At 37.8% G+C, this 14,385-nt stretch overlaps 1 protein-coding gene across 1 annotated transcript in view; it reads right to left on the bottom strand.

Moving 5' to 3' along the window:
- Positions 1-14,385, bottom strand: part of LOC126248110 (dystrophin, isoforms A/C/F/G/H-like) — a 1,130,095-nt gene that overhangs the window by 991,310 nt on the left and 124,400 nt on the right. Inside the window, exons 41-44 of the mRNA XM_049948788.1 lie at positions 14,026-14,136; positions 13,164-13,340; positions 12,671-12,778; positions 11,379-11,511 (exon numbers count right to left, since the gene is read on the bottom strand). Of these exons, the coding sequence (XP_049804745.1) occupies positions 11,379-11,511; positions 12,671-12,778; positions 13,164-13,340; positions 14,026-14,136 (529 nt within the window). The remainder of the gene's footprint in view (positions 1-11,378; positions 11,512-12,670; positions 12,779-13,163; positions 13,341-14,025; positions 14,137-14,385) is intronic.

The raw sequence follows: 14,385 nt of genomic DNA, 5'->3' as shown, positions 1-14,385 counted from the left end.
TTACGAACAAATTGAGAGAGTTGCCATAGGAAGTCTCTTGCCTCTTTTGGTGGCCAATTTTTTTTGTGGAAGATTTTGAGAAGATGTTGGTCTCTGCAAGTTTAAAGCCTGTTATCTTTTGCAGACTTGTGAATGACATTTTGTACTGTGGCCCCATGGTGATGAGAAATTTAATCAGGTTCGGAATCATACAAATGCCATTCATGGGAACATGCAATTCCCCATGGAGTTGGAAAAGGATTGATAGCTACCTTTTTTGGAAATTACAGTTCCTCAGAAAACCAACGGCACTTTGGGGCATGGTGTCTTCCACAAAATGACACCTGTACCTGTGAGCAGGCAGCTGTCATCATGCTACACGAACAAGTGGTGTCCTGAGTACACCTGGTCATGGGGCATATATGACTGCTGGTAAGGACCATCAACAGGAAGAACCTGAACATTTCAAAAAAGTTTTTGGAAATAATCCCTTTCCACTATGGGAGATCTGCAAAGCTTTACAATTCATACTAAAGATGTGTACCCTGCCTTAAGAATCTGAAGAGGAAAGATTAAAGTCCACGGCCTCCCTACCTTTCTTCTAAAATAAGTCACATTTGCTCTGAACATAAAGCCAACATTATTTTTATGCTAACATCAAAGATAGCCATGCTCAATGGCTCTGTTAAAGATGAGTTGATTCTACAGAAAATAGGCACGAATAAGACTCCCCATCAGTATGGTTTGTCGTGTATCAGATACACTTCATATAAAATTCAGTAATGTTGCATGGAACACTTGACACTGTTCCAGCCTGATAAATCTGCCACAGCTGAGCACCGCACACAGTGAAGTCACACTTTGGACTATGATAACTTCCAGATATTAACATCTGTTTCATCCTTCTGGGATTCAGGTTTCATGGAAATTATTGGTGTTTGATGAATGATTTAATTAATAATGGTGATGGTTTTAAACTTGATAAAACGTGGAACTGGGCACGGGCAATAGTTATCTCTCAAACACAATAGTACTGGGACTGCTGACCAAAAGTTGTTAAACAATATCGTTGATAGAGGAGTCACAGTAGCACATGTCAAAGTGTGGTATTTCTTTCAACATGACCTGCTGTGTACTTTTACACACTTAGTCCACAGTACTAGTGTATAAGACAGATGGGAGCCATCAGCCTGTCTGACTCGCTGCAAAGATGGCTAAATGTTTTACAGCTAAAATATTAGCATAAAATGAAGTACAGTCATGGATGAGTTCCATAATTTAATGGATGAATCTTACAAGAGGAGGGGGCAGAATGGAACTCGCCAACTTGGCTCAAACTGTGTGTGTAGAAGCAAGTAGATGACTCTTTTGAATTCATAGCATATTTCACCTGAGTGAGCCACAGGAGAGGGTAAAACACACTTAAAAAATTTTCAGGTACAGTGTGAGGGGTGTTTTTATTCCAATAATTTATGGATCAAGAGCACTTTATGGCAACTTACTGGCTCAGGTTTGATTCTTGATGGTAATATTTTTTTCCACTTTATTTTACTGCTTGCAATGTTAAAAATATTAATCACAAAATTTAAATATACTTAAACAGTTAAATTTATATACTCAAAATTTGTATTTTCAATTTAATTAAGAGTAATTAATTAATTAATATGTTTAAACATGAATTGTCTTATACACTCCTGGAAATTGAAATAAGAACACCGTGAATTCATTGTCCCAGGAAGGGGAAACTTTATTGACACATTCCTGGGGTCAGATACATCACATTATCACACTGACAGAACCACAGGCACATAGACACAGGCAACAGAGCGTGCACAATGTCGGCACTAGTACAGTGTATATCCACCTTTCGCAGCAATGCAGGCTGCTATTCTCCCATGGAGACGATCGTAGAGATGCTGGATGTAGTCCTGTGGAACGGCTTGCCATGCCATTTCCACCTGGCGCCTCAGTTGGACCAGCGTTCGTGCTGGACGTGCAGACCGCGTGAGACGACGCTTCATCCAGTCCCAAACATGCTCAATGGGGGACAGATCCGGAGATCTTGCTGGCCAGGGTAGTTGACTTACACCTTCTAGAGCACGTTGGGTGGCACGGGATACATGCGGACGTGCATTGTCCTGTTGGAACAGCAAGTTCCCTTGCCGGTCTAGGAATGGTAGAACGATGGGTTCGATGACGGTTTGGATGTACCGTGCACTATTCGGTGTCCCCTCGACGATCACCAGTGGTGTACGGCCAGTGTAGGAGATCGCTCCCCACACCATGATGCCGGGTGTTGGCCCTGTGTGCCTCGGTCGTATGCAGTCCTGATTGTGGCGCTCACCTGCACGGCGCCAAAAACGCATACGACCATCATTGGCACCAAGGCAGAAGCGACTCTCATCGCTGAAGACGACACGTCTCCATTCGTCCCTCCATTCACGCCTGTCGCGACACCACTGGAGGCGGGCTGCACGATGTTGGGGCGTGAGCGGAAGACGGCCTAACGGTGTGCGGGACCGTAGCCCAGCTTCATGGAGACGGTTGCGAATGGTCCTCGCCGATACCCCAGGAGCAACAGTGTCCCTAATTTGCTGGGAAGTGGCGGTGCGGTCCCCTACGGCACTGCGTAGGATCCTACGGTCTTGGCGTGCATCCGTGCGTCGCTGCGGTCCGGTCCCAGGTCGACGGGCACGTGCACCTTCCGCCGACCACTGGCGACAACATCGATGTACTGTGGAGACCTCACGCCCCACGTGTTGTGCAATTCGGCGGTACATCCACCCGGCCTCCCGCATGCCCACTATACGCCCTCGCTCAAAGTCCGTCAACTGCACATACGGTTCACGTCCACGTTGTCGCGGCATGCTACCAGTGTTAAAGACTGCGATGGAGCTCCGTATGCCACGGCAAACTGGCTGACACTGACGGCGGCGGTGCACAAATGCTGCGCAGCTAGCGCCATTCGACGGCCAACACCGCGGTTCCTGGTGTGTCCGCTGTGCCGTGCGTGTGATCATTGCTTGTACAGCCCTCTCGCAGTGTCCGGAGCAAGTATGGTGGGTCTGACACACCGGTGTCAATGTGTTCTTTTTTCCATTTCCAGGAGTGTATTAGACGTGCATGGAAGTGAAACAAAGGTTATAAACTGTTTACACAAGAAGAGAATAGAAGCTTTTGGAATGTAGTACTACAGAAGAGTGCTGAAGATTAGATGGGTAGATCGCATAACTAACGAGGTGGCACTAAATATAATTGGAGAGAAAAGAATTTCATGTCGCAACTTGCCTAAAAGAAAGGATTGGTTGATAGGACACAGTCTGAGACATCAAGGGATAACAAATTTAGTACTGGAGAGAGCTGCAGGGGATAAAAATCATAGAGAGAGACCAAGAGATGAATGCAGTAAGCAGATTCAGAAGGATGTAGGTTGTCATAGATGAAGAGGCTTGCACAGGACAGAGTACCAAGCAGAGGTACACCAAACCAGCCATTGTACTGAAGACAATGACAACAACAACATACTAGCAGAAAGAGATATATGCTCAGTAAACCAGATAAAAAATAAGTAGCATCATAACTCAATGAGGAACTTGAAACTTTTAGCACTGGTCAGGAGCATGTAGAGGAACAATGGTTCAAGTTTAAAAGAATAATTGACCATGCACTGGGCAGATATTAACCTAATAGAACAGTATGTAATTGGAGGGTCCTCCATGTTATGCATTTAAGGGAACAAACACTACTGCATAATAGGTTAAATCAAAGCACAGGGCTATAGACAGAGAGATGCTCAATGAAACATGTTCGGCTGTCAAGAGAGCAATACTTGAAGCCTTCAGTGACCAAAGCAGAATATTATCAAATGATCTTTCACAAAACCCAAAGAAGTTCTGGTCATTTGTAAAGACTGTTAGTGGCACCAAAGTTGGTTTCCAGCCCGTAGTGAATGAGACACGAACTGAAACTGAGGGTAGCAAAGCAAAAGCTGACATGCTTAACTCCATGAGGTCCCGTGTTTTTTATGTGCTTTTGATGATAAAGAACGAACGAAACCAACACATATGTAAACATCAAATATTTATTACTTTGGTGGCCATCTTAATTCCACTGTCCACCAAAGACCATAACACAACACAAAGTAGTACTTCCTTTACATGTTCTTTGCATTGTTTTTCCATCCCAAACAATAACACAGAAACACACTTCACCAAAGTGACATTTCGACTGCCTCCGACTGCCTCTCGACCCTTCTCGCTGCTTGTATTTATAACATTGTCAAAGAACTACTAAAAAGAGATATAGTTTATAAGTCACATGTACATCTGTTATCATAATTTGTGCAGAAAAGTTATTAATTTGCATCGAGTGACATAATTTAACATGTTATTAAAATGACAGACAGATTTGTTGACTTGACAGAGTAATTCTTTGTTACAAAAAGGCCGTTTTTTAGAAGTTTGTCAATTGACTTCTCTAATTTGCATAAATAAGTAAGTAACATGAATTATTAAGAATTACATTGGTTTTCGTCTAAAATAGGATTGATTACGTGAATACTGAGTGAAAATGCTCCTAGTGAACAAATAGGTTTCACTGGGTGATTTTTATTTAAGGAGATCCAAAATACCTAAGTTGGCCACTATTTTTCATACTTCATATTAATTATTTAAGATGAACTTAGTGTTTTTACATGATGACATTTGCTGTATCAGTGATCAAGTGATATTAACTTTTGTGTGGGTCAGTTATTCAGTATAATTTAATGGGTTGACTGTTTATAGAGACATGTTATGCAATCATTGTTAACATACACAATAACTTTTCTATAATCATAAATACTCGTTAAACTGGTTGAATTTGGAAGGGATCGCATACTTCATTAAAGTAAAGCCTTTAATATGTTCCGTTACAATGTGAAACTAAACTCGCACTTTTCTCACACAACGTACTGAAAGCTTTGGATCAAGGCAGGTGGGTAGATGCAGTATTTATCGATTTCTGAAAAACATTTGACTCAGTACCATATCTATGCTTATTCATATGGTGTATCAAGTGAAATTTGTGACTAGATTAAGGATTTTCTGGTAGGGAGGACACAGCTTGTTATCTTGGATGGTGAGTCATCATCAGATGTAGAAGTAACTTCGAGTGTGCCCCCAGGGAAATTTGTTGTGACCCTTGCTGTTCACATTTTAGATTAATGACCTTGCAGGCAATATTAATAGTAGCCTCAGACTTTTGCAGATGATGCAGTTATCTATAATGAAGTACTGTCTGAAAGAAGCTGCATAAATATTTCGGCACATCTTAAAAAGATTTGAAAGTGGCACAAAGATTGGCAACTTGCTTTAAATGTTCAAAAATGTAAAATTGTGCACTTCAGAAAACATAAAAACATAGTATCCTATGACTATAATATCAATGAGTCCCTGCTGGAATTGGCCAGCTCTTACAAATACCTGGGTGTAACACATTGTAGGGATATAAAATGGAATGACCACACTGGCTCAGTTGTGGATAAAGCAGGTGGAAGACTTCCGCTTATTAGTAGAAATGCAATCAGTCTACAAAGGAGATCGCTTACAAATCACTTGTGCGACCAGTTCTAGAATATTGCTCAAGTGGGTGAGACCCATACCAAATTGGGACTCACTGGGGATGTTGAATGTATACAGCAAAAGTCAGCACAAGTTTGTTTGATCCATGGGAGAGTGTCACAGAGATACTGAAGAAACCGAACTGGTGGACCTTGAAGATAAATATAAACTATCCCAAGAGAGTCTACTAAAAAGTTTCAAGAACCAGCTTTAAATGGCGAATCTGGGAATATGCTACAACCCCCTATGTATTGCTCACATAGGGAACGTCAGCATAAGATTAGAATAATTAAAGCACGCACAGAGGTATTGAAGCAATCATTCTTCCTGCACTCCATATAAGAATGGAATTGGAAGATACACTAGTAACTGGAATAATGGAACTTACCCTCTGTCATGCACTTCATGGTGGTTTGCAGCATATAGATGTAGATGCAGACATTTCTAAAGTGTATTTACTGTAGAGCATGGTTTGTGATTTCAACTGCCCTTCAGTAGCAACATTCTGTTGTCATCATATACACACACTATCCTTTTTCTTTGTTCTCTTTGATGTATTCAAAGCACAGGACTTGGGCAGCTGTTTAAAATCCCCTGCAGTTGTCCCTTACTATACCTTTTTTCCAACAATTTGTGATGCTTTCTGCATCTGTGAACAGCAGCTCACTACATGTCTCCAGTTATTTTACATATAAACTTATTATTTTATTGGAAAATGGGAACCCAATGAGAATTTTCTACCCGGTTGACTGGTGAAAAAAATCGAGGCTTTTGACGAAGATTTCTTTAAAATATTTCACCATTGTTCTTCATAAGCCTTTTTCAATTTACAAAGAAAAAACATGGTCATCGAAACTCCTCCCATGTCTGTGAGTCCTGTAGCAACAGCTATGGGTCAAGTACTTGCAGAGAACGCTAGTGAATTATGAATGATAAATTCCATAGTAAATGATGATAATGATTGTTATTATACACCAAACCTGATGAACAAAATCTCTGTGAACAGGTCCTTGGATTTTTCTCACCATTTCTCTAAATCTCTCTCTCTTTTTCTGCCCAGACACACTTTTAGTATACACAGTCCAGTTTTATTTGTAACAGATTTCTTCTTAAAGAACAGACATGAATGATGGTGATGATTATGATGTTAAAGAATATAACTTAGGAAGTACCTCTTGTACTTTGGTGTCCTTGGCTGATAAGAAGAGCCACTGATTTTGCTGATGCTAATCCAAATTGAAAATATATATCTTCAAATTTGGAGGAAAGAAATAGAGATAGGCAGCACTAGAAATGAAAAAACTGCAATCATCAACTCCAAGACACGGGAAATGAAGCTGTTATGAACAAGTGAAGATGGGAACATTATAACAGTGGGCAATGACAGTGTCATTCCCATATTTGTCATAAAAATTTCAATTTATTTCCACTGACACCTGGGAAAAAAGCTTCAAACCTAAACATTCAATAAGCTAGCAAATAATCACCAAATTTTTCAGCAAAAATCATGTTGCACCTTTGAACGAAATGGTGGAAACAACAGAGAAGTTTTGTACACAGACAAGATGTATAACATCAGGCTTCAGCCTTGATTATATAAATAACATTCACCAAACTGGGTGCCAGTATGAATCAACATGTAACAAGTCACTGAATTACAATGGTGCAAAGACAGTTTTGGAGAAAAAACTCAATCTCTCCACCACTACCCACTCTTACACAGCACGACACAGTTTAACCACTTCAGGGAAACTGTTAGCCATTATATTTTTATGTATGCAAGAGACCACTAATAAATTTGGCCCTAGAGTTGCTGGTACTGTTAAGAAATTGGAAGAAGGAAATAAAACTGTTGTCGTTACTTGCTCCAAGTCGGGGAACTAACAAAAGAGCTATATGCAAAATTCTTGAAAATAATGATAGATTCCTTCTGTTGGTGGATTTTTGAAATGGAAAATCAGATTTGACTATGTATGATGCAACAGTCATCAATGAGGCAGGCAAAGTAATGTGTACTGTGGAGATCAATCCACCAAAATATACTCCTGTCATTCAACTTCATGATGTCTATTTCTATCACCAAGTCCTAAATCTAATTAAAAGACTACAAAGTGCCCCTGAAGTACTACAACAACAGTGATAATTATTGTCAAGAGAACTTGCAATTAAAATATATATTATCATGCAGCATCAATTCAGTGCTTCAGTTTTCACTTCAATGTTCAGTGTGCTTGGTATGCATTATTACTAACAACGAAATGATCTTCATTTGAAAACTTGAAGTATACTTTCAAATGAAACATATTTCAAAAAATGCTCTTGCTCACAAAGTGCCTTTGTAAAGTGTGCAGGTGTGAACAATTTTTATGTTTTAAAATTATTCTCTGATAATTATCACCTTAAAAAAAGGCAATGTATCGTTTAATAATAAATAAATAAAGTTTCAGAACTTTACCAAATCATTTAAATTAACTGTTTAAATATATTAATTAATGAAATTAATCATAAGTAAATTGAATATATTAATTTTATGTATATAAATTAGACTGGCTGCATATATTTAAATTTTATAATTAACAGTTTAACATTACAAGGAGTAATATAAAATTGGGGGAATAAAATAGTAGCAGCAAGAACCAAATCTGAGCCAGTGGGTTGTTAGACAGTGCACTTGATCAATGGCACCACATGACCCATGACTGACTTACTTTGAGGGACAGTGGGAGAGAATCCATCATATTCTGCTCAAAAATCTTCAGAGAGCATTTTGTCTTTAACAATGGCCCAATCAGGTGGTATATACTAGGAACTTGGAAAGGGCATCTACCTGCTTCTACTCATACAGTTTGAGCCAAAATATAGAGTCCCATCCCACAACTTCCCCTTGTTAGCCTGACGTATGCTGTTCCTAAAACTCATTGTATGAGGTGCCTACACTTTATGTTGCTCTTGACAGTCACTCTTAGATATTTTGCTACTGTTACTATTTACAGTATCATCATAATAATAATCATCATCATCATCATCATCATCATCATCATCCATAAACATCTTCAAAGACCTTCCAGAATATGGGGTAATTCAGTAATAGTTTGAAGTAAGAAAAAAATATGTAATGGGTATTGAACAGTAGCACATTTACTGTGAAATCCCCAAAGTGTTTCGACATTCACTGGAAAACCACAAGTTGTGGACATTTTTGGGCAACAGTTGTATCACATAGTGCATATAGTTCACAATATGCCATCTTCCAAGATAGTCAAGTCAGAGTCAGCTGTTAGGACAATTTATCACAGTCTGATAAATTTGTGGATGAGGTTCAACACTTCTGCTGACCTGCTTAATTGCTTGCTGCTTCCCTAGTCAAACATTTACATTACATCTGAAAGCAAAGAATCGAGTGCAGAGTCCTTTCCACAACATCTCTAATGGAAGTCTATGGCAGTTCCTCTGGAAACAATTCATACGTTCTATGCATTCATTCCATGATGAATCACAGCTATGACTTTTAAAAATGGTCTGACACATACTAATCATATTTGTTCATATGTTACCATTTATCTGAGCTGTATATTTTGACTGCTCAACATTTGGTCCAGAAAAATTCAACCCCACACAGAGGCTGACAATTACTCTTGCTGGATTTGCAAATTCAACAGGAAACCCCACAGAAATGAATGTATGATAATGACAAAATATAGCTGCTGAAATGATGTGCACATATTGGACAATGTCTAATAATGACATGTAAGCATAATTAATTTTTTCTTTAGTTTTCAAAATAATTAATTTAGGTGGAATGTGATAGTTAGTACAGTGATTCTCCAGAATCAGTTGAGGCAAATGATGAGATGGTTCCTTTGAAATGGTACAGCCAATTTCCTTCCTCATCCACCACTAGCCTGAATCTGTGCTCCATCCGTCACGACCTCTGTGGGACATCAAACCCTAATCTTTCTTGTATGCCATCATCTTAACATTAAATATCATCAACCTCCACTAGTGTGCTCTCAAAAAGCCACAGAAAACATCATTTAAATATGATTAAAAATGAGTGACAGTATATCATAACAGTATGGATGATAATGAGAAGTGGAAGGGTAAGAGGTCTCTTGGGAGTAGCACGAAGGGAAGGATTTGAAAACAAAATATATCTTATCCCCATTTTCACCAGGAAAAAGAAAAATCTGAGAAAGATTTCCATCTATGACACATGATATATTAAGAAAATCTCTGCCAATATTTTAGTGTAGATCATGGATCACATGCAAGCACTGTACTGTATAGACACTGTATCGTATTCCTGTGTGAAATGTATTATACCCTTACTCTCCAGAGAAGGTGTGAATTTTTCACTGGTTAGTAAATCTGTGTCTTTCACATAACTTCTGCTCATGTGTTCAATCATATAATTATGAATTAACGTAACATACTTTTTCCTAGCACCTATCCCATCATACAGGGTCTGCAGTTTTTAAATTTTAGCAAATGATTGTATTTTAAGTTTGTGTCTGGATGCCTTTCTTGTTGCTACCTTCACAATGCTAACTGACATGCATAAAATATAATCAAATTTTAATGACCAAAGGTATTGGTGGCAATATTTAACTGGGTAAAGGAATATATTTTGAACTCATTAAGGAGGAATGCAGAACACTAAGCCAAGATATGTATCACCCTCTAGATACGTGCTACCTTTTCCACATTAACATCATTACCCACTAAACAGACATGGATCCACAAATTGTCAAGTGTTCATATGGGAAATTTTACTCTTCCTGTAAAGTTCAGTGTACCATTCAACATTGTGTGCTGAGATGTGTAGATGAACAGATTCATCAATTTAGAGCTTTAGGACATATTGTAGGAATAGTGTAAGGTGCTTTCAACAGTTACTAAATTCATGGAGTAATCTAAAATAACAGGGCAAAGTCATCAAGGAACCACCCAGAGAGAATGAAAGAGCAGAATAAAAATTCTCATTTTCACTGAGGGAGTCTTTAGACAGTAATTAAAAAAAAAACTCCACCCGAACAGGCCACGAAGGCCCAACATTATCAACCAGGCACCATATCATCCTCAGCCCACAGGAGTCACTGGATGTGGATATGGAGGGCCATGTGGTCAGCACACCGCTCTCCCAGCTGTATGTCTGTTTACAAGACCTATCCAAGTGCTAGCCCAGCCGGAGAGAGCTTAACTCTGATTATCTGACAGGAACCGGTATTAACACTGTGGCAAGGCTGTTGGCCCTTTAGTTAGTAATATTATAATGAAATTGGCTCACAGATATAAAAGAAACTGTGCAGCAACACATTATGACAGGTAGTCCAATTATTTATGAAGACAGTAAAGAGAACATAAAAATCGTAATGTTACTGCCCAGAAACAGATTTTTCACACAAACATGACACTGCTAACAATGTTTTATGTTCAGCAGGGAAATGTGAGAAGTTTGTGGCAAATATGACTGCGAAAACAATATCTTTATAGGAACAAAAATGAGTGTATCAGTTTCTTTAGAAGTATTTGAACTATTGTGGCCACTATGTTAATTAAAGATGGACTACTAGTTTTGCTGGATGAGGCTGGCAGAAGGAAACAGGCATTTTTCTGTAAAAACAGTCTCTCATAGTATTCGCCTTGGTGCCAGTAAACCAACAACTTACTACAAATATAAATTACTTTGACATATCTCTCTCTCTCTCTCTCTCTCTCTCTCTGACACACACACACACACACACACACACACACACACACACACCGGCTATCAGTAGAACAGTACAGTTTTTCACCTACCTGTTGTTCGAATCCTGGGAACCTGACTCAGTGTACTGGCTACTGAAGCAGCATTTTCTACACCATCAACTACAGCAACTTCACCTCGGCACTTTACATACTGCCAATCTTCGATCAACTTCTTAATTTTCTCCTGTTAACAAAAATAATAATAATAAATAAAAAATATTAATTTGTGTTTACTTTCATACGTAAATTATCAATGTGTTTCTTATGTCAATAACATACTCAATTTTCCTTTAAAAGAAAATACTACAGACTATATCCTCTAAATGCATAGTTACACTGTGACAGTAACATTTACCTGCAAGTATGTAAAACATATCAGTCTGTTGTCACCAATTTCTACTTTATGTTAGAAAGGAGGAGAGGTGTTTGTATTCATTTTATTCAAATAATTACTCCCTGGTTCTTCGTAAATGACAATAAATATCAGAAGGATGGGAAATTATCTCATGTTAACATGAATATAGGATAAGGAGACTGTGAATGGTACATATGATTACAAACATACTGCAAAGGAAGGACCTTATTTTTACTTGTGTGTAATTTCTCACATGCCTTGCATGTAGATGTGAATGTTATTAGTAAGAGTTGTCTCATTCTTAACTATAAATTTATTACCAAGAACAACAATACTTTTATAGTTCGAGACATTTTGCTATAACAGCAGAATGTGCTCCTTGCATTAGTGTTCACTGTCTTCTTGACATCATAGTTAGATGTAGAGCATAGAGAGCATGCTTAATACAAGGAAAGTAATTTGGTTTGTCAATCATTCCAGATTTTTACTGGTGGAAGAACATTTTCTGGTGCAATATGATAACACTAAAAAAGAAAGATCAGAGTTTAAGTTCTCTTTGACTGCAAAACCATAAAAGACAGAGCAATAACTCAATTGCTGAAGAGAAAGATAGCAAATCAATGACCCTTCTTAAGCAACAATGCTGGCTTTCATCCTAAAGTTAAAGGAAAAAAGTGATGTTCTTTTTAGAGAAAGTGAATCAAAATATGCAATCAACACCAGCTCTAACATTAAGTATTAAATTACTCATTGGATTTATACTTATTGTTCACCAAAAGGAAAGTAAAATGTAAGGTCAACAATATCCAAAATAAGGGAAATAAACAGGGAAATGTCAAGTGCAAAGAAAAAAAAAATGACAACAATCTCTAAAAATACCACTAAGTATGAATTATCAAGTTTCAGCCTATAGGAATGACGTATGTCATCAGAAAATCAAGTGATTAGTTCACTAGTAAATAGATAATTTCCTCGTGAAAACAAATACCTGAAGTTCTACAGACACTGGTTGTTTAGCTGTCTCACACTCCTCCTCCAAATTTGAGAAATTGTCAAGGACTTCAGTTACCTCTCCTTCACGACTAAGAACAGATGCCTGTAAAAGAAAAGTTAATGCATTTATGATTCAGTTACAGTTTCTAGTTACTACTACTACAACTACTATTGTTGCTATTACTATTACCACTACTACGACTATTACTACCACCTCCACCATAACCAAAACAAACAAAGACACACACACACACACACACACACACACACACACACACACACACACACACACACAGTAAAATCTTTATTTATGAGCTTTTGACTGCTGTTCCCCTGCCTTCCTGCCCAACTATACATATAAATTGTGTGTGTGTGTGTGTGTGTGTGTGTGTGTGTGTGTGTGTGTGCGCATGCACGCGCGCACGTGCACACCTGCCTGTACATGTGCACACATCACCTACTTCTAATATTATGGAGTATGAACTAACCAAGATGTTGTCAATCACTCTTCTCTTTTCTTTTTCAGGAAGTTCTTTGCTAATATTTATTCTGGTTTTCGTTTCCATTATCCAAGCAAGTACAGAGTCCACATTTGATGTATACTTCTTCAATGTCACTAATTTGCAGTCTACATATTCTCGATGAGCTGCCATATCATATGATGCCTGCAAAATACACAAACACAGTCAAAGATGGTATGAATTGAACAATGTTATGGAAATGGTATCTTGATTTGAAATTTACATCATTCAAAACATTATACTTGTTTCACAAAGCAGTATTACACTGTTTTATGTTATACATGAGAATTTTAGTACACAGACTAAAATGCTCCAAATGAAATTTCGAAAACAAAAATGGAGTATATGATGTATGCGCATCATTTAACAGTGTGTTGGAGTTTATTACAAACATTCATTCTACTTGAACATAAATGTTCATGCATTAATGATGTCAAATACTACTTTGTCAAATACTACTTTGTTTCATGTCTAGAGTATTCCTTCCTTGACACTCCTTCATGCATTTACTATATTCAATTTTAAACTTTCAGTAATGATATTGTCAGTGAAACAACAAAACTCTTATTATATTATGTAAATGCGTTACATTCAACAGATAGTTTAAATTTAGCCACTTTTCTGCCTATTAATACACACTCTGCTTACTAAATCCAAAACTACAAAAATTCTATAAGTAACTCCTACAATTTACCTTCAGCAATTCTGTCTGCAACAATATGGATACATTTTGAATAAATATGAACTGACATTGATTATATAAATTGAAGAACTGACATTGATTATATAAAATGAACTCATTTAAATCAAAATATACAAGCACACTCACCTTTTCCAAAGCTGCACTCAAACTTTTGACTTGGTCTGTGGCAGGTAACTGTTTTGATTTATTTAAAGCCTCCATTTCTTGTTTCCTACCCAATAGTTCTTCCTCTCTAGCCTAATAATCAAATACAAGCATTAGAGATTTTATTACTTTTCATGGGGTTGCTGGATACAATGTGTCTATAGTGTCAAACAAAATACTAAAATATCTTGTTCAAACAGTTTGTTCCATGCTTAGTTAACAGAACTACATTCTCAGCATTTCAGTTGTGTGTGTCACAAAGCAAAAAAAAAAAAAAAATTTTTTTAATCCTGAAATAATCCAGTGAGTTATACTTCACACCAAGCCACAATCTGGTTGTGA

The sequence above is a fragment of the Schistocerca nitens genome, chromosome 3, assembly GCF_023898315.1.
Source record: "Schistocerca nitens isolate TAMUIC-IGC-003100 chromosome 3, iqSchNite1.1, whole genome shotgun sequence".
Taxonomy (NCBI): domain Eukaryota; kingdom Metazoa; phylum Arthropoda; class Insecta; order Orthoptera; family Acrididae; genus Schistocerca; species Schistocerca nitens.
This window is presented reverse-complemented; position numbering and strand designations above follow the sequence as displayed.